The sequence below is a fragment of the Nelusetta ayraudi genome, unplaced genomic scaffold (assembly GCF_046127955.1).
Source record: "Nelusetta ayraudi isolate G7.1 ecotype Tasmania unplaced genomic scaffold, CSIRO-AGI_Nayr_v1 ptg000070l, whole genome shotgun sequence".
Lineage (NCBI taxonomy): Eukaryota > Metazoa > Chordata > Actinopteri > Tetraodontiformes > Monacanthidae > Nelusetta > Nelusetta ayraudi.
This window is the reverse complement of record NW_027466120.1, coordinates 7,155,085-7,176,847: the sequence shown is the minus strand read 5'-3', so window position 1 is coordinate 7,176,847 and position 21,763 is coordinate 7,155,085. Positions and strand designations below refer to the sequence as shown.

The window sequence follows — 21,763 nt, the reverse complement described above, 5'->3', positions numbered from 1 at the left end:
TGGGGTGGGAAGTGTACTTCACTCGCCCCCAACAATGAGTTGTTAAGCATCACAGAAGTGTCTGAAGAGAAAGGAACAGCGCTCCCACCACAGAGAGGGCCACCGTGTCTGGAGCGGCTCAGCAGCTCCAACTTTTGTCCTGAGTTCAAGGTTGACCGATTTCTTTTGGTGTTCAGAGTCTGCTTCAGTTTCTAGCACCATTTGAAATCGGTTACAGTGAAGGACACATCTCATCTTACGTTAAGGAGGAGCTCACCACCCAGCTCACCCTCTAATTTCATCAGCTGTGGAATTTCTGTACTAAAAATGTCATTGCCTTTCTCTGACAGACGCCTCGCTGCAGGACCTGGATCCTAGGGAGGTCTTGATGTTCACAGGGAAGATTATTTCTGTTGCATTGCCAAAAGCAGCCACACACTGCGTAAACTATTATTTTATTTTACTAAAACCTTTGCTAAATGTTTGGGCTATGGAAATAGCCACCAGCTTTGGGCTCATTAGGAAAATCTAAGTGTTTAGTAAATATAGCATACGGATGAGTGGTCAGATACTGCGTCACTGGAGTGAAAGAGTCATCCTGCCACTCAATGTTTATCTCCAATTTTTCCTGCGATATCTTGAAAGAATTTCGTATGTCACTAAAAGTCCACCAGGTGGCACTGCGGTAAAATAGTAGAGATTTGGCCGCGCTGTTTTTTTGAGAAGGGTGAAAATGAGAAAGCTGGAAAGTAGATTTAAAAAAAAAAAAACACAGAACCACATATAATATGATTGCATGTGAATCAATTGCAGTTTTTGTAGAAGAACACAAATTCAACATGGCATCATATGAGAGAGACAGAAGAAAGGAGCATGCTGTTATTGGGTGACTACTAAAATAAAATGCACCCAGAGATATAAGTGATTCTGAGTGCTGTATATCACAAAGGAAGAGCATGTACAAAACCATTTTCTATGACTGTAATTTATCATCTATATGATATGGCAGTTTAGTTTTAAGCTGACAGGGGACTTTTCAGAATGCTCTTGGCCTCTTTCTAATCCCATACCAGTTTTAGTTCCACTCATCTTTTGGCCACTTCCACCAAGGCCCCATGACTTTTGGCTGTACCTAACTAGGTTTTGCTGGATCCATTCAGCAACTTTTCCTTTCCGCACTGCAGTTACCATTAATATAAGAGTTACAGTCAATAATCATACATGTATTCTATATGTATACAGAATTCCTGAATATCTGAATATATTCTACAACATATCATTTTTTTGTTATGCATTATTGTTAAATTTCTCTTATTTAAATTACCCTGTTGTGAGTCATATTACCTTAACGGTGAAGTGTGTGGTCTGGATCTGCTGTGTCATGAGAGAACTCGTTTTCTCATGACTGAAATTCAAACCATGTATGGTGAACATAATATAACAGCTAGGTGCACCAAGTGACAATCATCTATGTATTCCATTAATAAGTGCTCAGAAACAGAAAAAAACTAGTGGATACCTTGAAGTGATACCTTGTTTTATTCCCCCACAATAAATACAAAGGCAATTAAGTGCATTTCCTTTTTAGCATTTCTATGCGACAATGGACACATAAGTCTTTTGTCCTAATATTCAAAATATCTCTCCTCTGTCATGGCGCTGTTCCTCTAGAACATCCAACGTTGAAAAAAAAAAAGAAGATACACTTCAAAAAAGTCTTATTGTTTTTATTCCTCTTTCAGACACTTGATTATCACATGTATGATGTTTTGGAAATTTTATTTTCACAATAAACCATGCATTTCAATTGGCAAACCACGTGTACACGCTTTGTTACTCTGGCACTGACACATAAAATGTACAAAATGAAAAAGATGAAAAAAGACTCTCTTGTGTTTTTACTGATTTTATTCAACCAGTTTCAGACAGTTGATGGTCACATACAGATAAAATTATGCTCAGTAAGAAAAAGCAGAAACTAGGGATAATTTTTTGCTCACGGTTATCACAATAAATAAAAAGGCAATTAAGTGCAAAACTTCTCTTTTACATTGTTATACAACAACGAATTCTGTCCTAATACTCAGAATGTATCTCCTAAGTCATGGAACTGTTCCTCTGGAACACCAACATAAAAAAAAAAAATCAGGGCGAAAGGACTTTTAAAGCAACATTTACCATTTAATGTTTAAAAAAAATGTTTTCAACACACAGATGATTTGCGAAGAAAGCCACACATTAAAACACCAAGCAATATGAATATTTGCTTCAAGGCACACTTCAATGGAACAAGCCCAATTAATCAGGCATTATGCTGGGGGCTGCTTTACAGATCCCACTTTCATCTTCACGAATATGAAAAGTGAATGTTTGTGAGTGAAGAAGCCGTATTGTTGCTCTTGGAGCCATTCTGTATTGGTTGAGTAGATATACATTCCTTTACTGGTTTTAGTGAACAGCAAACCTCTTCTACCATCATTAGTCAAGCTGTGCTGTGATAAGCAGTGCAAATTGTTTTTTTTTCTTTAAAGAAAAAAAGTGGAACCTCTCAAAATATCAAAACATGTTGAAGTCGGAACATGCATCTATTGCAAATGTTCCAAATAAAATGGAGCCATTCACACCAGCGAATTGACATTCCCAAATAAATGAAGTGGTGAAGGTAGTAGGAGTAGTCATCAGAAGTAAGACTTTTTTTTTTCTTTTTTTTTTTTTTTTTTACTTCTTGCTGGATTCTTGCTTTCCAGATGTACAGCACAAGTTTTCACCGAGGTTCCTCTGGTCACTCCATCAGTTTCATACCCAGCGATTATCATAGGATATGAATATCAGCATTCCGATGGGCGCTACTGTGGAAACAAACGAAGCAGAGAGTAACAACATTTTAAAACGGAGAAGAAAAGTGAAAGAAAGTCCTGTGAGGAAGACAGAGGGGTTTTTAAGAGCTCAGAGGAAGGTCCAAGATGTGGGATTTGGAGGGATCTAATGGCACGATTGGGGTTTGTACTTGAAGTTCGGATTAGTCACATGTTTATATTAGAGTGGAAGGAACGCTTCATCTATACCGAGAAGGCAGGTCCTCGTGCGAGAACATATTTCCACTTGTTAGGAGGGTAATTCTGAGGACTGGAACCTGCACACCTCGCTGCTAGATGCCACTGAATCCCATATATTGTACCTTCAGAAAAAGCAAAAGTAGAATTTGCAAACGTCATAAGTGGTGCTTTAGCTGCTATCAAACACGTGCCTACAAGGTTATATCTTGATATCAGTCTTTCCTCTCTGCGTCTGCGTCATTCTTCTTTTCCTGTAAAGGACAGAGGGAATCATGGGTAATACAACGATGGGATTCTCCCTCCTGCCGCGATTATGGGATGTTTTGATGAAAAAAAAAAAAAAAACTAGAATAAGTGATTAGCACTTCTTTCCTCTTACCGGGAGGATTACCACGGCTTCGTCTTCTGTAACCTTTTCACCATCATGAACTTTCACAGAGCTGTAATCCAATAGCGACGCGGTGTTAGAGCCCACAAGCACAAGACCGGGCAGCAAAGAGGAAGTTGAGGAAGGAAAGGGGGAATGGGGGGGGGGGAGAAAAGCATCACCCCCAAAGGACTACAGCAGGACGTTAACTAAGAACACAAAGCATCCAAATCTGACCAATGAAAATCACTGCAGCAGCGTCTGTAAGCCTGCTACAATGTAGCCACTGTCAATCGTCCCCAGAGAAACACAGAAAAAAATTAAACAGGGGCTTCTCACCTCGTTTTCTTCTTTCTGCAGCAGAAGAAGAATGCAGAAACAGCACCAGCAACAACAACAGTGGCTGCAACTGTTTATGGGAGGGAGAGTTAAAAAAAAAAGAAAGACGTTAGAATGCAATGGTTTGATGGTACACGCACGTGGTTACATTGTCATGTTCTCTGCTCCAAAAATTAGTGTTGATATATTGTATAGGGAGTACGGTAATAAGAGTGTATAATATTCAAACATTTAGTATGTATATAATATTAATAACATCGTTTTGATGCTTAGCAAAACTGGAATGTGTGTGTAAGATGGATAATAGTGTGCGTAATATTTACACTGTTCATATATAGCTTATTACACTTGAAATAATGTGGTAATAGTGTATACTGTATTTTGGTGTTTATATGGATACTGCAATATTGTACTCTAATATGTTGTTATATATGGTATTAGTGTGGCTAATACCTAATATTAATATATACTATCTGGAATATGGTAATTACTGTATATTATTTATAGTGTCTATATATAGTACTAACATAGTGCATGTGCATAATACACGTAGTGTAAAATTCGGTAATACAGTGCTGTATAATGGTAATATAATTGTAGTAATGTGGTAGTCGATGATGTTTAATAGCTGCATATAATATCTTGTTTTAACGCATTTTGATGAAGACTGCAATGAGACGCAGGTGAAAGGTGAAGTGAACAGGGGTCGGTTTAAATGACTTTTGGACTTCTTCCTACTTCTTTTCGAGCATATTTGAAGTTAGAATTCAATTCAACCTCTATGAAGAATTCAAGTCTGATTAATGTTTTTGACATACTGGTGTGAAAATGATTGGAAGGCTCCTGCAGAAACATTACAATTGACTGATATTCTTTGTAAAGTGACAACAAGCCATCTAAAATGTCTTAAGGTTCTATAAACCCTTGGGCTGGTTGTGACTGAGGGCCTTACAGGTTTAATGCTGTACCGACCCATCCCCCATGCAAACACATGTTGACATTTACAGTCTGTTGTCATTCTTTTCAGAGGATGAGACGAAACAATGATGAAGTATGATGGGATAAAGGCCTCAACCCTAACACATGACTTGAAGTCTACAAATTCTAAATTTACCATGTTGCTAAACAAAACCTCAACTCCAATAACTCAGCAGTCATACATCACACTTGGAAGGACAATATTAAAACTTACCCACAACACCGACAATGATTTCCCAAATCGTTTGCTCTTCCTCTGCAAGACAATAATTAGACACAGAATTAGTGGTCTTTTATCTTACAAAAAAAAAAAAAAAAGAGGCTCACCTGCTTTTACGTAAAAAGCAAAAGCTGTTACGTGGCAGTGGATTTCAATAATGAGGCCTCAGACATAACATCAATGATGTGCTCTGCACAGGCGTCACAAAGAACTCACAACTGAACCAGCTCATGTACTATACATTACTTTATTTGGAGGAGTAGATATACTAGCAGTTGTGGTAAAAAATGATGGAAGTATAAAAAAAAACAACAACAACAACAAATTTGCAGAAGAAACATTTTAAAAAGGTGGCTGATGTGTGGAAGATATCACTGCAAAGGATGCTTAAAAAGACAAAGAAAAACTTACTGGCACACGTTGGAGCAGACGTAAATGTCCCACTTTGTGAACATGATTGTGAGTCACTTCCAGTCATTTTGTAGCCTTCATCACAGCTGTACTTGACCTCCTCTTTGAACTGATAGATGGTTTTGTCTGGACTGAAGGAGCCATGATCCACGTTAGAAGGCGGTGGACAAGTCACAGCTGTGCAGGGGGGGAAATAAAAATTACACACATGTACAGATTAGTACGAGATTTTACCGAGAAATAATACCATGAAGTCATTTGTAAGCAGCTGCTGTCACGTTGCCTACCTTCACACTGTGGAAGCTCTGGACTCCAGCTGTTGTCGCTGCCACATTTTATGGTGGCCTGACCTTTGATCTTAAATCCACTGTTGCATTTGAACGTCATTGTGGCCTGGTATACATGAGGGGGTCGAGAACCTCCGACCCATTCACCATTGACAATTTCATAGTCTGGACATTCAACCTCTGTAAGCAAGGCAAAAAAAAAAAAAAAAAAGCCAAAAGAAGATGATTTGAGAAAAAAAGAAAAAGGATGCAGGAGGACACTGTAGCGTCAATGATCTGATTTAAAAAGGCGGCAAACCTACTTTTGCATTGTGGAGGAGAGGAATTAAATTGTTCATTAGCAGAGCACGAAATTGAGCTTGGCCCAATCAATGATAAACCCCTGTTACAGGAGTATTCCACCACGTCCCTGTATTCGTAGACATCTTTGACTGGGTCCTGAGTGCCATCCACAATCGCTGGAGGCGCATCACATGTGACCACTGCAAAATAACATCATCATTTGTCAGATTTGAAAATGGATGCAAACTTTAAAAATCAAGTCATGCCTTTTTATAATTAGAAATAGACAAGACCAACCTTCACATTTAGGCAACCTGCCCTCCCAGTCTCCGTCTCCACAGAGGCGTTCGCCTTTACCAACCAATCTGTAACTGATTATTCACAGTAAAATATGGACAAAATTTAGAAGAAAGATTTTATGCCACTACTTAAAGATAAAATGGGTTACACTGACTGAAGGATCTAACAATTTACAGCAAAATACAAATCAACCCACACCATAAACAATGATTTCCATACTAACCCAGTGTTGCAAACGATAATGGCTTTATCCCCAAACTGATTCCCAGTAGGATATTGAACATCTCCATTAAGCACTTCTCCTGCAGAGCCGCAGGACTTTCCTGAAAAAAAAAAGTTTTTTTTTTTTTTGAAATTATTATTATTATATTATCTCGTAAATCCAAAACTCTCCTAAAATGAACCTACGTGGTTGAAGGGATGGTTCAGCACAACACATTTTATAAAGTCCTCTAGTTTAGCAGAGTTTGCTGGTGCAAGGCTACAACAAGTCAGCAGTTGCTGCTACCCACTTCACAGTACAACTGAGAAAACTAATTACAACGCTACTCTGTTGATGTAAATGTTTTCTATTGCAATTCACTTTAAGGTAGGTAACATTTTTAGTGTAGGTAATATCAGTTCGCCACAACCGAGGCGTCCAGCCAACTGAGACACTGGTCCCTCAGAATGCAATGTGATACAAGGATAGTTTTATGTCTCACATTATTTTAGTAAAACACACATTGACATGAGTAGTCTGGCGACACTATCGATGTAACGAGACCACGGGTTCAAGATTCTAAACGACACCTTTTATGGCCAACTACTCAAAGCGGTTGCTCCCACACTGGAAGGAATGTTTCCCAACTTCTTTCCATTTTCCACTGAAAATGTGCTCGTTTGTTGACGTTAATGATTGTACTGATATAGCTCATTGCGTCTCTAGTATTATTTGCAGAAGGAAGAAGTGTGGTGGGTGGAGGAAACTATACAAACTCTATAGAAACTATATAAACTCTGAGTCTGAGACAGACAGGAAAGGCTGATACTCACTCTCACATATCAGAGTCACAGGACTCCAGCTGCCTGCAGTGCAGGTGATGGATATTTTGCCCGCTGCAGCTTCGTAGCCAATATTACAGGAAAGACGGACTTTGGTCCCATCTACAAAGGACTGCGAGATAATGTCTTTGTCTTTCAAATCCATGTTTTCCCCTAGGACAGGTCTTGAACATTGCTGAGCTGCACCGTGATACAAGTCGAGAGAAATATATAAACGTTGTTAGTGGGTATGATCACTCAAAAATTCATGTTGCAAGCATCCGTGCGTGGCCTCACTCACCTTGAGCAATTGTAAAGAGCCCTATGCAGCTCAAGAAAAGGAAGTAAGAGATGTCCATGGTGAGATCTGGGCGTGTCTGTAGGAGGCTTACACGTTTCTGTGCTAAAGAAGAAGACGGAGAAATATCAGTGCAGGACTGGTGATCAAAGTATAAGCGAGGTGAAGTAAAAGGAAGTCATGTAAAGCAACAAGGAATATGAGAATATGATAGATCCATACTACATCCATTCCTATTCCACAGTTGCAAAGCTATTTTAAAGGGTAGACTGGACTAGTGTTGCAGCACTCGAGGTTGGTCTGGTCTCCAGACCACTTTTTAAGGGTCTTGGTCTCGTCTCAGAGGCATTTTTACTCGCTCTTGGACTGGGTGGGCTCTTGATTTTTGATCAAGACCAGTCGAGACTCAGCCAACACTGTAATGACAGATAAGAACGGCAAAGAATCCAGCTGCTGCCGTTTCACGCTCTGTTTGTGACACCCGGAGTGACACAATTATTATTATTTTATTTTTATTGAAAATGGTTCAAAATAGCTGGCAAAGCAGCAAATGTTCAAGAAAATTATTAAAAGATACCTTGCTGAAAAGAGATGTTGCTGTTCGATTGAGAAACAAACTTACTACTGGTAAGTTTCTCTGTTTAGTTGTTATATTAAATATATATTTTTCTTTCTGGTCTTGTCGGTGCTCTCTAGTCTTGATAATGTAGTCTCGGGTGGTGCGGTCTTGACTGCAACAATAGACTGGGCTGAACCGTGTATACAGTGTCCTAAAATGACCTCAAGGGAAACGGAACCAACGTATGGGCAAACCCAAACGGTGAACGTTACGATAACATTGGTTTAACGGGTTGTTAACCCCCCGCCCTAAACAACAACGACGACGACGGCAAACGAAAACGCATTTTCTCTGACTAATCAGACATCAGGCCTTCAAAACGGATTTAGCCGTACCACGCTGTAGCTGTGAAGGATTCAAAAATGAAACTCGCCGGGAGACCTTTATGGTTCGGGGTCACGGTTTCGGACGTAGTGTCTAATCTGTGCTGTCATCTAAACCGTGGTCATAAAATGTTCAGCAAACTGACTAACGGTGTAGGCCTCGTTAGCTGTGGACCAGTTAGCTCCTAGCATAACAGCACTAAAGACTTTCACTTTTCATCACGTACCTGCTGTTGAACCGCTGCTCGGGTGTCTCGGCTGGGGACTGGGTGTCAGAGAGGCTCGGGTGGGTTTCCAGCGGACCCCAGTTGGCTCATTTATTTTTAGTAAATACGCAGGCTTCGGCGCGCCCGTTATGACGTCGTGATCTCAACTACCGGAAGAGGTGGTCACGGCGGCCAACCGACGACGCCCTGTTGTAACTGCATTGTTAATTCGCAGGAATCACAGCACGACGTCAGTCGCTCCAGGCTGTGTGGTATCGGTGATATCGATTATTTTAGGTCAAACGTGGGCCAACTATGGCCTGGGGGCCATATGCGGCCCGTTAAAAGCTTTAATCCGGCCCGCCGAATTTGAAGAAATTATAGTAATAGTAAGTACATCATAAAATAGCGGGTTTTCACCCATCTGTGTTTTAAGAGTCATTTCAACAAAGAGCTAAATACCGTGACCCAACAAAATATCTCTCTTTTGGGCATTAAAGAGAGCCATTTTGTTGTAACTTGCTTTTGATAATTTGCAATTGACATCAAAGCACGTTTTCCACATAAAATCCCATGATTTTTTTTACTCCTATGAGGTGGGTCACGGCAACACTCAATCAGCTTCTGTTTCATTGTTCGGTTTTAGTCAGAAGAACAGCATTCCAACTGTGTAGCCTAACAAACCCCGCCCAAGCCCAGAATCAAAAGGCGGAAGCCACACATTTCCTGCTGACTAAACAAGTGCCTCATTTTTATTATCAATATTCCTCTTTTTTTATTTAGAAAACGGAAATGTGTCAGAAAAAAAACCCAGAAAAGCAGTACAAGTAACCATATAGTGTACAAACCCAAAAATTAAAGTTAATTATGTGACATGTATGTGACAAATGCAGCACATATCACTTTATAGGTATACTCAAAGAAATTGCCCGTTAAGATTTTAAATCTGACCCGTCAAACTTATTAATAAATCGTAATAATCTTTCAGTTTCCCTGCATTCTCACATTTTCTGCCACAGTGGTGATGATATCCTGAAGAATAACATAACTCTAAATTAAAGAGAGTGCTGCTGTAACTCGCTTCTTTTGCTTCCCTTCTTAGTCTATAAATATTTTGTTTAATTTCTTTGTAATAAATATAATCTCCATTCTTTTCTACTGTGCTATTGCTGTAATTATGAAAATTTCCCCATTGTGGGATTAATAAAGGCTTCTATTCTATTCTATTCTTTTTGTATTGTTTTTTTGACTGCTGCAACAGTGTAGTTTCCCAATTTTGGATCAATAAAGTTAAATCTAATCTAATCTAAATTACTTTTAAATATCAGTAACTGTTAGTACTAGAAAAAATATGATTAATTTGTTTAATTTCCAAAGAGGATGTCAAAAACATACCATCCATACACATGTTGTACCGCTTTTGTTCATTTTCAAATGACATAAATGCACATTCTTCACATATCCCATGATTTTATTCTTCCCTCCTATGAGGTGGGACACCAAAACACTCCATCCATCTGCTCCTGCTCTGGCCCCCTCTGTCAAATTTTAGAACCCATTGTGGCTCACCTGTCAAAGATTTTGCCCAGCCCTTGGCTTAGACCATGAGCCCACTCTTTTAGGTATTAAAGGTCAAGCGTAAACGTTTCTAAAGGTTTTATAACTAGGTTATTGTTCCAAGCCCCACCCCTATCCCACTGCTTAATGTAGCAATTTTCCGCTGTAATTTGGTATGTATAAGAATATGTCTGAGACTGTTTTTGAATTTGTTCAGCTCAAAGCTGCAGAGTAATACTCCCAATTATCACTATCAATGTGGTGTGCTGTACTGAGATGTATTTCGTTGTTCATTAAGCATTCCACTTCTTTACAATATCATTTCAGGTGACATAATGAAGCCTAGCTCGGGTGCTGTGCAATGGAGGACCACCGCCCAACAGTTCCAGCAAAGCTGTGGTCACTCAACTTCAATTTGCAGTGTCCTGACTTGGCCCTCTGGAGTTATCCAAAGGTCTTCAACTGTATTGCTAATAATAGGTGGCACCACTTTCACCACATCCACCCGTTAGACTCTTTTTCAAGTGAACGGATTGATGATATGTATGTTTGCTTAATTTAAGCAAACATACATAGAGTGTTTTTTTTTTTCAATGCTTACATATTAATGTCGAGTTCTACTCACTAAATTTGTTTGCTTGTATCAATCTTGATATCTTTCAGTACTGCCTTCTTTCTGTGGCTTTATAGACTGTACTTAAAGGGAAAAGGGAACCTCTATGTGCCCTGTATAAATAATGCAATATGTAAATCAATGTGACACTAAAAGTTGTCGTCTTTGCTTTGTTTTTACAGGTGCTTCTTTGGTATTAAGTGATACAGACTCCAAGACTCAATAATATCATACAGTATTATTTAAAGTTGCATTTTTTTTTAATTTTTTTTTACAATAAAAGTGCAAGTATACAGGCAATGACTGTCATTTATTAACAGTTAAGTAATGTGACTCTACAACTACATATTGCTATAGTAATTTCATGGCATAACACCTGTGAAATTAACTATCTAGCATAGTATATAGTTGTAGTTTTATTAAAAATTTACTGTGAAATTTTGACAGTAAAACTACTGTAATAATAATAATGCAACTAGTAGCCAGTTATTTACTGACAATTTATAGCCAAAAACCTCAGTGTACTTCACAGTGAAATTAATTCATTCACAGATTACAACTTCTTTGAAATGCACAACTCTTGATCTTGATCAATCCCGAATCTTCTCAGCAGAATTACATAGTAGTAGTTAATAGTAGTTTTGAGTCTCTTCTTATTTTATTTTAGGCTGCTTCCGAAAGTTATTTTCACCCGTTGAATTTTGAGTTTTGTGTTCTGCACGATTCGAATCGTTTTCACCAAAGTACACATGTAATTACTGGTGTATAACATTCAAAGTTGCGCATTTACTCATCTGCAATTTTCTCCCATGATACTTTTCTCCTTTTAGAGTATCCTTCTAACAATATGGGCAAATTCACTGTGTGAGCGGACCGTCTTTATTGACAATTGCAATGGCGACTCCGTAGTTTCGGCGTTCCGTTAATGTGGACTTTGTGAGGTAAACATACGCAAGAGTTGATTGAACTAATCTGAATCTAGAAAAGGCTGTTTCACCCTGCTCAGGTTCAGTAAAATCAAGAGTTTCGTGATTACACTCGGAATTTGTTTAATCTCCAACCTGGAATAACCCCCAAGTAAATAAGTGCAGCAGTAGCATTTCAATTGGCAAAACTTGTGTACATGCTTTGCTACTTTGGCACAAGAAGAGCAGAACATGAAATGAAAAAAAACAAAAACAAAAAAAAACTAGCCCAACTTCCTCGTCTTTTTCTTGTTTTTATTATAGAAATAAACTGATGTTTCGATGATTTCAGATTTTTTTTCTCCACAATAAATAAAAGCCAATACAGTGCAAAACCTTCACTTTTACATCTTTATGCGACAACGGACACAAAACCCTTTGTCCTAATACTCATAATAACTCTCCTCTGTCGGGTAACTGTTGCTCTACAACACCAACATTAACAAATTTAAAAATATAAAATAAAAATAAGATTTTTTTTTTCTTTTTTCAAAAGGTGCATATAGCTTTGGTATATGTCAAAAGAATTTGTTCGAACCACAGATCCTTTGCATCAAGGCACACTTCAATGGACCAAGCCCTTAATCAGGCACTATGCTGGGGACTGTTTTACAGATCCCACTTTAGTCTTTCCAAATATGAAAAGTGAATGTTTGGAAGTAAAGAAGCCGTATTGTTGCTCTTGGAGCCATTCTGTATTAGCTGAATATATAAGCGGTCCTTTACTGATTTTATTGAACAGCAAGCCTGCTCTACCTTCACTAGTCAAGCTGTGCTGTGTCAAGCAGTGCAATTTTATTTTATTTTTCTCAAAAAGAAATCGTTAAGTCCCCCCTCTGAATATTGAGATGTGTCCATCATGACTTGCAGAATATATGGAAATGCAATTATTGCAAATGTTCAGAATAAAAATAGAAGCGGCAAAACTGAAGTGGGGAGGGTTCTAAGTGGTCATCAGAATTTAGACTTTTTTTTTTTCTCTTCTTGCTGGATTCCTGCTTTCCACGTGTACAGCAAAAGTTTACACTCCTCTGGTCAAGCCATCAGTTTCATAGCCAGTAACTTTGGAATATCAGGACTCCGATGGGTGCTACAGTGGAAACAAAAGAAGCAGAGAGTAAAAATGATGAACTAAGAATAAAATTGAAAGGAAGTCCTGTGAGGAAGACAAAAGGGTTCTTTTTTCTAAGAGTTTAAAGGAAGGTCCAAGATGTGGGATTTGGAGGGATCTATTGGCACGATGGCTTTTGAAAAAGCAAACATAAAGGCTGCAAACATCATAAATGTTACTTCAGCTGCTATCGACACATGCCTACAAAGTTATGTCTTCACATCACTCCTTTACGCCTGCGTCATTCTTCCTTTCCTGTAAAGGACAGGGGAAGCATGTGTAATTCATTGACAGCTTCTCCCTCCTCCCACGATTATGGGATGCTTTAGTGTAAACATCTAGAATAAGTGATTGGCAGTTGTTTTCCTCTTACCCAGAGGATATGTCCAACTTCATCATCTGTGACCTTTTCACCGTCACGTTGATTCACAGAGCTGTAAGCCAACAGTGACTCAGTATTATAGCTCACGAGCACAAGACCATGCAGCAAAGGAGAGGTTAAGGAAAGGAAAGCGATACAAAAACAAAAACAAAACAAAACCCCACAGGACTACAGCCACACATTAACTTAGAACACAAAGCCTCCAAATATGCCCAATGAAAATGACTGCTGCAGCATGCGCGACTGTCACTGGTGTCGTGTGAGATGGTTCACTCCAATTGGAAAAAAAAAAAAAAAAACTTCCAATAGCTGTGTGATCTTAACATCTGGTAGTCTGGGCATCCAACACTTGTATTTTTTTTACTTAATTAGTTCATTTCAAAATGTAATAAAGATGTGGCCCGCAACATCCACACGCTGCACTACAGCTTGGAAAGACAAAACAATATGAGACTTAAGCCTGCTACAGTGTAGCAGTGGTCCATCATCCAAAAAAACACATTTCTTCTTTCCGAGGTTGGAGCTGCAATATACTCAGAAAGAACAAAAGTTTGTCCCTCTCTGCCACGGGACAGAATGACAGACGTCATTATGGTCTCACCCCTTGTCCCTGACACAACATCTGGCCGTCACTTTTCTCATTTTCTCGTGCGGTGTTTGACAACTATTGTGCGACTTGTCAGACATTTGCAATGGGCGTGGTTAGTGCAGAAAGCGGAACAGTTTCACAATGCTTGTCGCAAACAGCAAAACCGGCCCTGGAGTGGAGCTCCAGCATGCAGCCCTTGATGGACAGAAAACCACAGTGTACACAACAGGCTCACGACAATGCGTTGGAGGAGTCGAGATCAAGCGCTGACAAATTAATCAGGGATTAAAGCCACTGAAAGGGGTTAGTGGGAGTAGGTAATCAGGAACGTTTCACCTGCTCTTTGTCTTTTTTAGGTAGCAGTATCCACAAAAACAGATCACAAGTATGACTAGGAGACCTATTTGTGGGAGGGTGTTTAACAAAAAAAAAATAAATAAAAATAAAAAAAGAGAGAGAGAGAGAAAACAATGGTTTAATGGTAAATGTGTGTAATCACATTGCCATGTTCTCTGTTTAATGTTTTCCACATACTTGTGTGACACACACACACACACACACACACACACACACACACACACACACACACACACACACACACACACACACACACACACACACACACACACACACACACACACACACACACACACACACACACACACACACTAAACGTCGGTAGCAGCACCACAGGAATCCTCTTATACCCAGCCCTATATGATCAGATACTATGGACAATACAATTCACAACAAAAACGCTTTGTGGGAATCCTACTGAATTCGATAGAAGTCAGCAGTTTAAGCCTGTTGCTTAAACGGTCACTACTTTGTGAAAAAAGGGACAAAACAATCGTCCGTTTGCTCCTGATGCTACTTCCCTGTGATGCTGAGGCACAGATTGCGGATAGAAGGAATGAAATAACACCTACGCATTCACACACACAAAACCACTTCACTCTCTGACTGCCATAGCTGCAACCTGGCCCCACCTGAATTTTGAGAACCGTTTGAAATATTTGACTTTGAACAAGACATGGCGTCTATGATGAAGTGAAAGTCTTAATCCCATCACATTTTACATTTTGAAAAGGTGAAAGTTAAAAAGCTTAACAGTTTCTATTTTGCCAAACTTCAAAGGGCCTAAAACACCATCATCAACACTTGACAATTCCAAAATACTTTTCTGTGTAAATCATACGTCATCTTGTTTGGTTAAACCCAGGAAGGACAATATTAGAACTTACCCACAAACATGCCAACAATGATTTTCACATGGTTGCCACTGTTCTCTGCAACACAATAAGGACACAGAATTAGTGGTCTTTATTCTACAAACAAGCTCACCTGATTTCATTTCAAGCAACACAAATGTGAAATGGCAGTGCCCTCCCTCCACCAGGCCTGACAGCCACATTTGCACGCAGACTTTTTTTCCATTCTGATTCAAAAAGTTCTGAAGGAAGATTTCATGTCAACGGTTTGACATGTGACAGATCAATCAAAACATCACGCGACTCAAAGATGGAGATGCGTCGCCTGCTCAGCACAGTTGTTGTCACTGTTCTAGTCTTTGAGCTTTCCAATAATAATAATAATAATAATAACAATAAAAAAATTCAGTGCAGCTTGCTGTTCTGCTTGGAAACTGACACGTTTGCAAGTGTGAAGAAACGTCGCTATGCGTATACGTCAAGTGCATGTGCGGAAAGAATGCGACCACACGACACCGTTGACGTGACCGAATTTCACTTTTGATCAGTTTGGGAAAAGGAAAATGTTTCCCATCTGGGACTGAATGAACTTCATGATTTGGTCTGAAATATAAACCCACTGTAATTGGAACAGTTGGCTCCATGTTAATCCAGTTAGTGACAGAACCACAAAGGTCAATTATGTGTTTGATAGCTTGATTCTTTAGAACAGCCTTTGCAAAGAAACGGTCATAACTGAATCATCTCATGCAAATAATATTCCTGCAGTTTGATTGGCATGCATCTGCACTATACCTTCATTTTTTGGTGGAGCCACATTAATGGTGGTAGTGGTAGTCGTGGGCCTACCTGTGGTTGTTTTACCTGAAAATTAAACAGAAAAAGGTGCAAATATTACAACTGCAACTATATTACACAGGACTTAGACTTTTGCAAGTACTGTTCTGGGAGCAGTGCAGGTGTGTCGGGTTGTCCGCTCCACTTTGAAGTCCACTTTGTGTCAACAGCTTGAATTTATTTGTGTTTCCTTTTGTAACATTTTTAAGAAGCAGTTAAAAACCCACTTGTTTAGTTAGGCTTGCGTTCCCGCAATAATATATTATTGAGCGTGTTGCTGTATCCTTTTTATTGTCCCTATGTATTGACTGTGTTTCTCTATGTTCGTATTTTCTAATCTGTATTTGTAATGATTCTGTATTTCTTGCATTTTAATTTGTGAAGCGCTTTGTTGTGAAGCCCTCTCTGTGTGTTGGTGATTTTGTTTTAACTGTTTATTGCTGAACCACACACACTTTACACACCCTGAATCAAAATAAAGACCAGTTAGGATCAACCTTTGGAAGGCCATCCTTTGGGAAACTTCAGACGCACTCTAACCGGTGCCACTCTGCGATTGTAATGTCAGAGAAATCAGCAATTATTTAACTAAGAAATGAATCAAACAGTGAGCCTCGGCAACGAGCACTGTGTCTGAAATTAAGGGGGGGAAAAACTGACTAATGTCCTTCACTGAGCTCACTGATAAATCCCGGCCCAGTGGAATGTGAAGCTCACTGGTCACAGCAACAGTAACCATGGGGGATGGGCCTTGGCGAAAGGCAAATTGTAAATGTATGTCATACATTTCACTCAGTACTGTATTTGATGGTTCATTTGAAAGAATACAAGGATGTTAAGAGGACGAAGAAAAACTTACTGGTACACGTTGGAGGAACAGATGTGAACGTCCCACTTTGTGAACACGATTGTGAGTCACTTCCAGTCATTTCATAGCCTGCGTCGCAGCTGTATTTGACTACATCATCATACTGATAGATGCTTTTGTCTGGACTGAAGGAGCCGTGATCCACGTTAGAGGGACGTGCACAAGTCACCACTGCAGGGGGAAAATAAAGATTAGACACATGTGTACATTAGTATGAGGTTCTGTGAAGAGTTGGTATCATGCAGTTGGACTCTGACAAGTCCTTGTTTGAATTAACTGTGCCAAATGTATAGATTTATCCTAAACTGGTCATTTTCTGACCAGCACCACCTTTATTAAAAGAGATGCTTCAAGCACTACTCCAAGTTAACAGACAGGGGGAGCTTCAAGACAAAGCTTTCCAGTTATGCCGCCTCGCAACATACATATAATTTTTTACGATGTGCAACAACGCAACACAGTTCCGTGACTTGATGATTCATCGGCTTGCCGCTTTCACCAACCTCAAACCACAAAGAGAAAAAGTTTTCAGTCTTGACACGTTTGGCTGCGTCACAGCCATTTTCTTTTTTTTTTTTTTTTAATAGGTGAACTCAGGTGGAAAAAAATCAGCCTATTTCACCGGGAAATGTCACATTCCTGACAAGTAGTGCAGTGTAGAAGTGTTTAAAAGGAGCAGTTTAAAAAGTCCTGCTTTCAGTATTAATTTGCAAATTTTGGGAGATCTTTTGCAATAACAATAAAAAAAAATGATCAAGTTGGAACAATTGAAAGCAAATATGAAGAAAAACTTACTGGTACACGTTGGAGAAAAAGATGTAAATGTCCCACTTTGTGAACAAGATTGTGAGTCACTTCCAGTCATTTTGAAGCCTGCGTCGCAGCTGTATTTGACTACATCATCATACTGATAGATGCTTTTGTCTGGACTGAAGGAGCCGTGATCCACGTTAGAGGGACGTGCACAAGTCACCACTGCAGGGGGAAAATAAAGATTAGACACATGTGTACATTAGTATGAGGTTCCGTGAAGAGTTGGTATCATGCAGTTGGACTCTGACAAGTCCTTGTTTGAATTAACTGTGCCAAATGTATAGATTTATCCTAAACTGGTCATTTTCTGACCAGCACCACCTTTATTAAAAGAGATGCTTCAAGCACTACTCCAAGTTAACAGTCAGGGGGAGCTTCAAGACAAAGCTTTCCAGTTATGCCGCCTCGCAACATACATATAATTTTTTACGATGTGCAACAACGCAACACAGTTCCGTGACTTGATGATTCATCGGCTTGCCGCTTTCACCAACCTCAAACCACAAAGAGAAAAAGTTTTCAGTCTTGGCACGTTTGGCTGCGTCACAGCCATTTCTTTTTTTTTTTTTTTTTAATAGGTGAACTCAGGTGGAAAAAAATCAGCCTATTTCACCGGGAAATGTCACATTCCTGACAAGTAGTGCAGTGTAGAAGTGTTTAAAAGGAGCAGTTTAAAAAGTCCTGCTTTCAGTATTAATTTGCAAATTTTGGGAGATCTTTCACAATAACAATAAAAAAAATGATCAAGTTGGAACAATTGAAAGCAAATATGAAGAAAAACTTACTGGTACACGTTGGAGAAACAGATGTAAATGTCCCACTTTGTGAACAAGATTGTGAGTTAGTTCCAGTCATTTTGAAGCCTGCGTCGCAGCTGTATTTGACTACATCATCATACTGATAGATGCTTTTGTCTGGACTGAAGGAGCCGTGATCCACGTTAGAGGGACGTGCACAAGTCACGGCTGTATAGGGGGAAAATAAAAATGATATACATGAGCAAATTAGTACGTGACTCTGTTGAGCTGGTATCATACAGTTGGACTCTGACAAGTCCTCGTTTGAATTAACTGTGTCAAATTTATGGATTTATCCTAAACTGATCATTTTCTGACCTTTATTAAATTAGATAACTTGAGCAAAAAATAAGTCAAGATTCGAATTGTGAGTCTTTTTGACCGTGATAACAAATACACTAAGTCTTGATTTTGTTTTTTCCTTAATATTCCTTACTGACCCAATGCAAAGCACCAGCTGCCCTTTCAAAATTTGAGTTGTTTTTTTTTTTTAGATTAGTATGTGCTTCTATTCATAGCTAATATCAAGAAGTTAAACTCGTCATTAGAACTGTGTCACTTGAATGGATTTATCCTAAATTTGTACATTTCTGACCTTCAGTGCCTTTATTACATGAAATGTAATAATGGCTTGAGTAGATTAAAAAATAAAATAAAACAGACTCTCAGCTCATGTTTCGATTGTGATAAAACATGCTTTGATTGTTTATATCTTTGAATCCCTTCCTGCCCCAATGCAAGCAGCTGCTGTCACGTTGCCTACCTTCACACTGTGGAAGCTCTGGACTCCAGCTGTTGTCGCTGCCACATTTTATGGTGGCCTGACCTTTGATCTTAAATCCACTGTTGCATTTGAACGTCATTGTGGCCTGGTATACATGAGGGGGTCGAGAACCTCCGACCCATTCACCATTGACAATTTCATAGTCTGGACATTCAACCTCTGTAAGCAAGGCAAAAAAAAAAAAAGCCAAAAGAAGATGATTTGAGAAAAAAAGAAAAAGGATGCAGGAGGACAATGTAGCGTCAATGATCTGATTTAAAAAGGCGGCAAACCTACTTTTGCATTGTGGAGGAGAGGAATTAAATTGTTCATTAGCAGAGCACGAAATTGAGCTTGGCCCAATCAATGATAAACCCCTGTTACAGGAGTATTCCACCACGTCCCTGTATTCGTAGACATCTTTGACTGGGTCCTGAGTGCCATCCACAATCGCTGGAGGCGCATCACATGTGACCACTGCAAAATAACATCATCATTTGTCAGATTTGAAAATGGATGCAAACTTTAAAAATCAAGTCATGCCTTTTTATAATTAGAAATAGATAAGACCAACCTTCACATCTAGGCAACCTGCCCTCCCAGTCTATGGCTCCACAGAGGCGTTCGCCTTGACCAACCAATCTGTAACTGATTATTCACAGTAAAGTTAGACTTCAGGCCAAATTTAGAAGAAAGATTTTGTGCCACTACTTGAAGATAAAATGGGTTACACTGACTGAAGGATCTAACAATTTACAGCAAAATACAATTCAACCCACACCATAAACAATGATTTCCATACTAACCCAGTGTTGCAAACGATAATGGCTTTATCCCCAAACTCATTCCCAGTAGGATATTGAACATCTCCATTAAGCACTTCTCCCGCAGAGCCGCAGGACTTCTCTGGTACATACAAACAAAAAAGAATAGATGTTACTCTTCTAATCTACATGGTTAATGACTCACTACTCAAGATGGCCACTCCCACATTCGAAGGAATGTTTTACAACAGGATGTGATGAGGGCAGATGTTGCGAAATCAGGTACCTGAATGGTTAGCTGACCAGCATCTAGAATTCCTACCATTTTTGATCGATAGATAGATCTTCAATTCTACTCGTTCACAGTCCAAATTTTGACCTTCTTTTGCTCACATGTAAAAAGAAGAAGTGTGGTGGGTGGAGGACTCTATAAGACAGACAGGAAAGGCTGATACTCACTCTCGCATATCAGAGTCACAGGACTCCAGCTGCCTGCAGTGCAGGTGATGGATGTTTTGCCCCGTGCAGCTTGATAGCCAAAATTACAGGAAAGACTGACTTTGGCCCCATCTGCAAAGGACTGTAAGAGAATGTTGTTGCCTCTCAAATCCATGTTTTCTCCAAGGACAGGTCTTGAACAATTCTGAGCTGCAGTGTGATGAAAGTAGAGAGAAAGTAAAACATTGTTAGTGTGTGTGATCACTCAAAGTTCATATGTTGCAAGCGTGCATTGCGTGGCGTCACTTACCTTGAGCACTTGTAAAAAGTCCGACACAGCTCAAGAGAAGGAAGTAAGAGATGTCCATGGTTAGAAGAACTGTCTGCCTGTGGGGAAAAATATACAAGTTTCTGGGTGAAGAGCTTTGGCAGTGCAGATTTGGTGATCACAGTGTAATTATATTAAAGGGTAGTCATAGAATTTATGACTTTGAAGGCAACATTAATTTCATTTCCCCACCGAAAGTAGTTGAAAGAGGTTACGACATGGAGTCTAAATTATGGCAAATCGAATACAGACTTGATTAAAATAAAAAAACTATTGTTAGAAGTAAATTTGGAATCTATTTATTTTTGCAATGTCTACGGTTCGACGTCGGGGTGTCTATGGGAAATGTACTGTACTAAAGTAAAGTCTTTTTTTTTTTTGTAAAGACAAGTTACGCTATGTTGACGTCATAACCCGTGTCCTCAGTTGGCCTCAGAGGAAACGGTGGAAGTAAAAAATAAATAAATAAATAAAAAAAGAACAAAACAAAACAAAAAAAGAAAGCAGCCAAAGAAGCCAAAGCCAAAAAGAACACGCATTTTCCACTCTCCCCCTCAATGGCAGTCGTTAATAGATGTTAGGTCTTAAAAGCTGACTTAGCGCACCAATGTGTGGCAGCGAGGAATTAAAATGTAATCTACCGCAGTAATGACGCTGTCCGACTTTAAATTTAGATTCGTTTCAGTTCAAATCAGCAGAAGACGTTCATGCTTCGGAGATGGGGAAGGGGGAGATTTAGAATTAGTGTCCAATTATAATTTGATCTAAACTGCAGTCAAAAATTACCAAATGGCACAATTCAGGAAATGTCAGACGATCGGGTGGTGTGGGCCGCGTTAGCCCTGAATCGGTTAGCTAGCGCAGCGCCGCGAAGCAGTTTCCGGTTTCATCACATACCTGTTGCTCGGGCTCGTGTCTGGTGCCTTCGTTGGAAACAGGCTTTCTGAAAGACAATATAAAATCCGGTTTGATTTATAACTGACCCGAGCGAGCTAATACCTAACGTCCAAATACTTCACCCGCCCTCGTTGTGACGTCA

The 21,763-nt window shown here is 39.4% G+C and overlaps 2 protein-coding genes and 1 long non-coding RNA gene across 25 annotated transcripts in view; 1 reads left to right on the top strand and 2 right to left on the bottom strand.

The window, feature by feature from the left end:
- The window catches only part of LOC142898763 (uncharacterized), a 22,088-nt gene extending 11,320 nt beyond the window's left edge, over nt 1-10,768 (top strand). For 7 of the 8 annotated variants that reach the window (XR_012928641.1, XR_012928639.1, XR_012928637.1 and 4 more), the window contains one exon: nt 330-1,950. This is a non-coding gene — a long non-coding RNA (uncharacterized LOC142898763). Of the gene's footprint in view, nt 1-329; nt 2,825-10,757 lie in introns of those variants that run through there. The other variant, XR_012928638.1, reaches the window with a different exon arrangement.
- On the bottom strand, nt 1,700-8,883 carry LOC142898761 (membrane cofactor protein-like). Of its 3 annotated transcripts, XM_076041956.1 has the most exons (12): nt 8,710-8,883; nt 7,544-7,645; nt 7,255-7,443; nt 6,443-6,542; nt 6,217-6,290; nt 5,940-6,119; nt 5,638-5,817; nt 5,351-5,527; nt 4,934-4,975; nt 3,742-3,811; nt 3,045-3,157; nt 1,700-2,828 (listed from the first exon to the last, which is right to left on the bottom strand). In XM_076041956.1, the coding sequence occupies exons 2-11, from the start codon at nt 7,599-7,601 to the stop codon at nt 3,085-3,087; spliced, it is 1,143 nt and encodes a 380-aa protein (XP_075898071.1). In that variant the 5' UTR covers nt 7,602-7,645; nt 8,710-8,883; the 3' UTR covers nt 1,700-2,828; nt 3,045-3,084. The 3 variants fall into 3 exon arrangements, with proteins under 3 accessions (XP_075898071.1, XP_075898070.1, XP_075898072.1); XM_076041955.1 differs by having other exon boundaries at nt 1,700-3,157; XM_076041957.1 differs by lacking the exon at nt 3,045-3,157 and having other exon boundaries at nt 8,710-8,881.
- On the bottom strand, nt 1,700-21,763 carry LOC142898760 (zona pellucida sperm-binding protein 3 receptor-like). Of its 14 annotated transcripts, none has more exons than XM_076041943.1 (16): nt 21,622-21,763; nt 20,707-20,783; nt 20,418-20,606; nt 20,001-20,100; nt 19,769-19,842; nt 19,492-19,671; nt 19,195-19,374; nt 18,420-18,599; nt 17,617-17,796; nt 16,813-16,992; nt 15,912-15,980; nt 15,150-15,194; nt 14,242-14,305; nt 13,308-13,368; nt 3,231-3,286; nt 1,700-2,825 (listed from the first exon to the last, which is right to left on the bottom strand). In XM_076041943.1, the coding sequence occupies exons 2-15, from the start codon at nt 20,762-20,764 to the stop codon at nt 3,248-3,250; spliced, it is 1,599 nt and encodes a 532-aa protein (XP_075898058.1). In that variant the 5' UTR covers nt 20,765-20,783; nt 21,622-21,763; the 3' UTR covers nt 1,700-2,825; nt 3,231-3,247. The 14 variants fall into 14 exon arrangements, 13 of the variants coding, with proteins under 13 accessions (XP_075898058.1, XP_075898057.1, XP_075898060.1 ...); XM_076041945.1 differs by lacking the exons at nt 1,700-2,825; nt 3,231-3,286 and adding exons at nt 12,058-12,913; nt 13,136-13,189; XM_076041942.1 differs by having other exon boundaries at nt 1,700-3,286.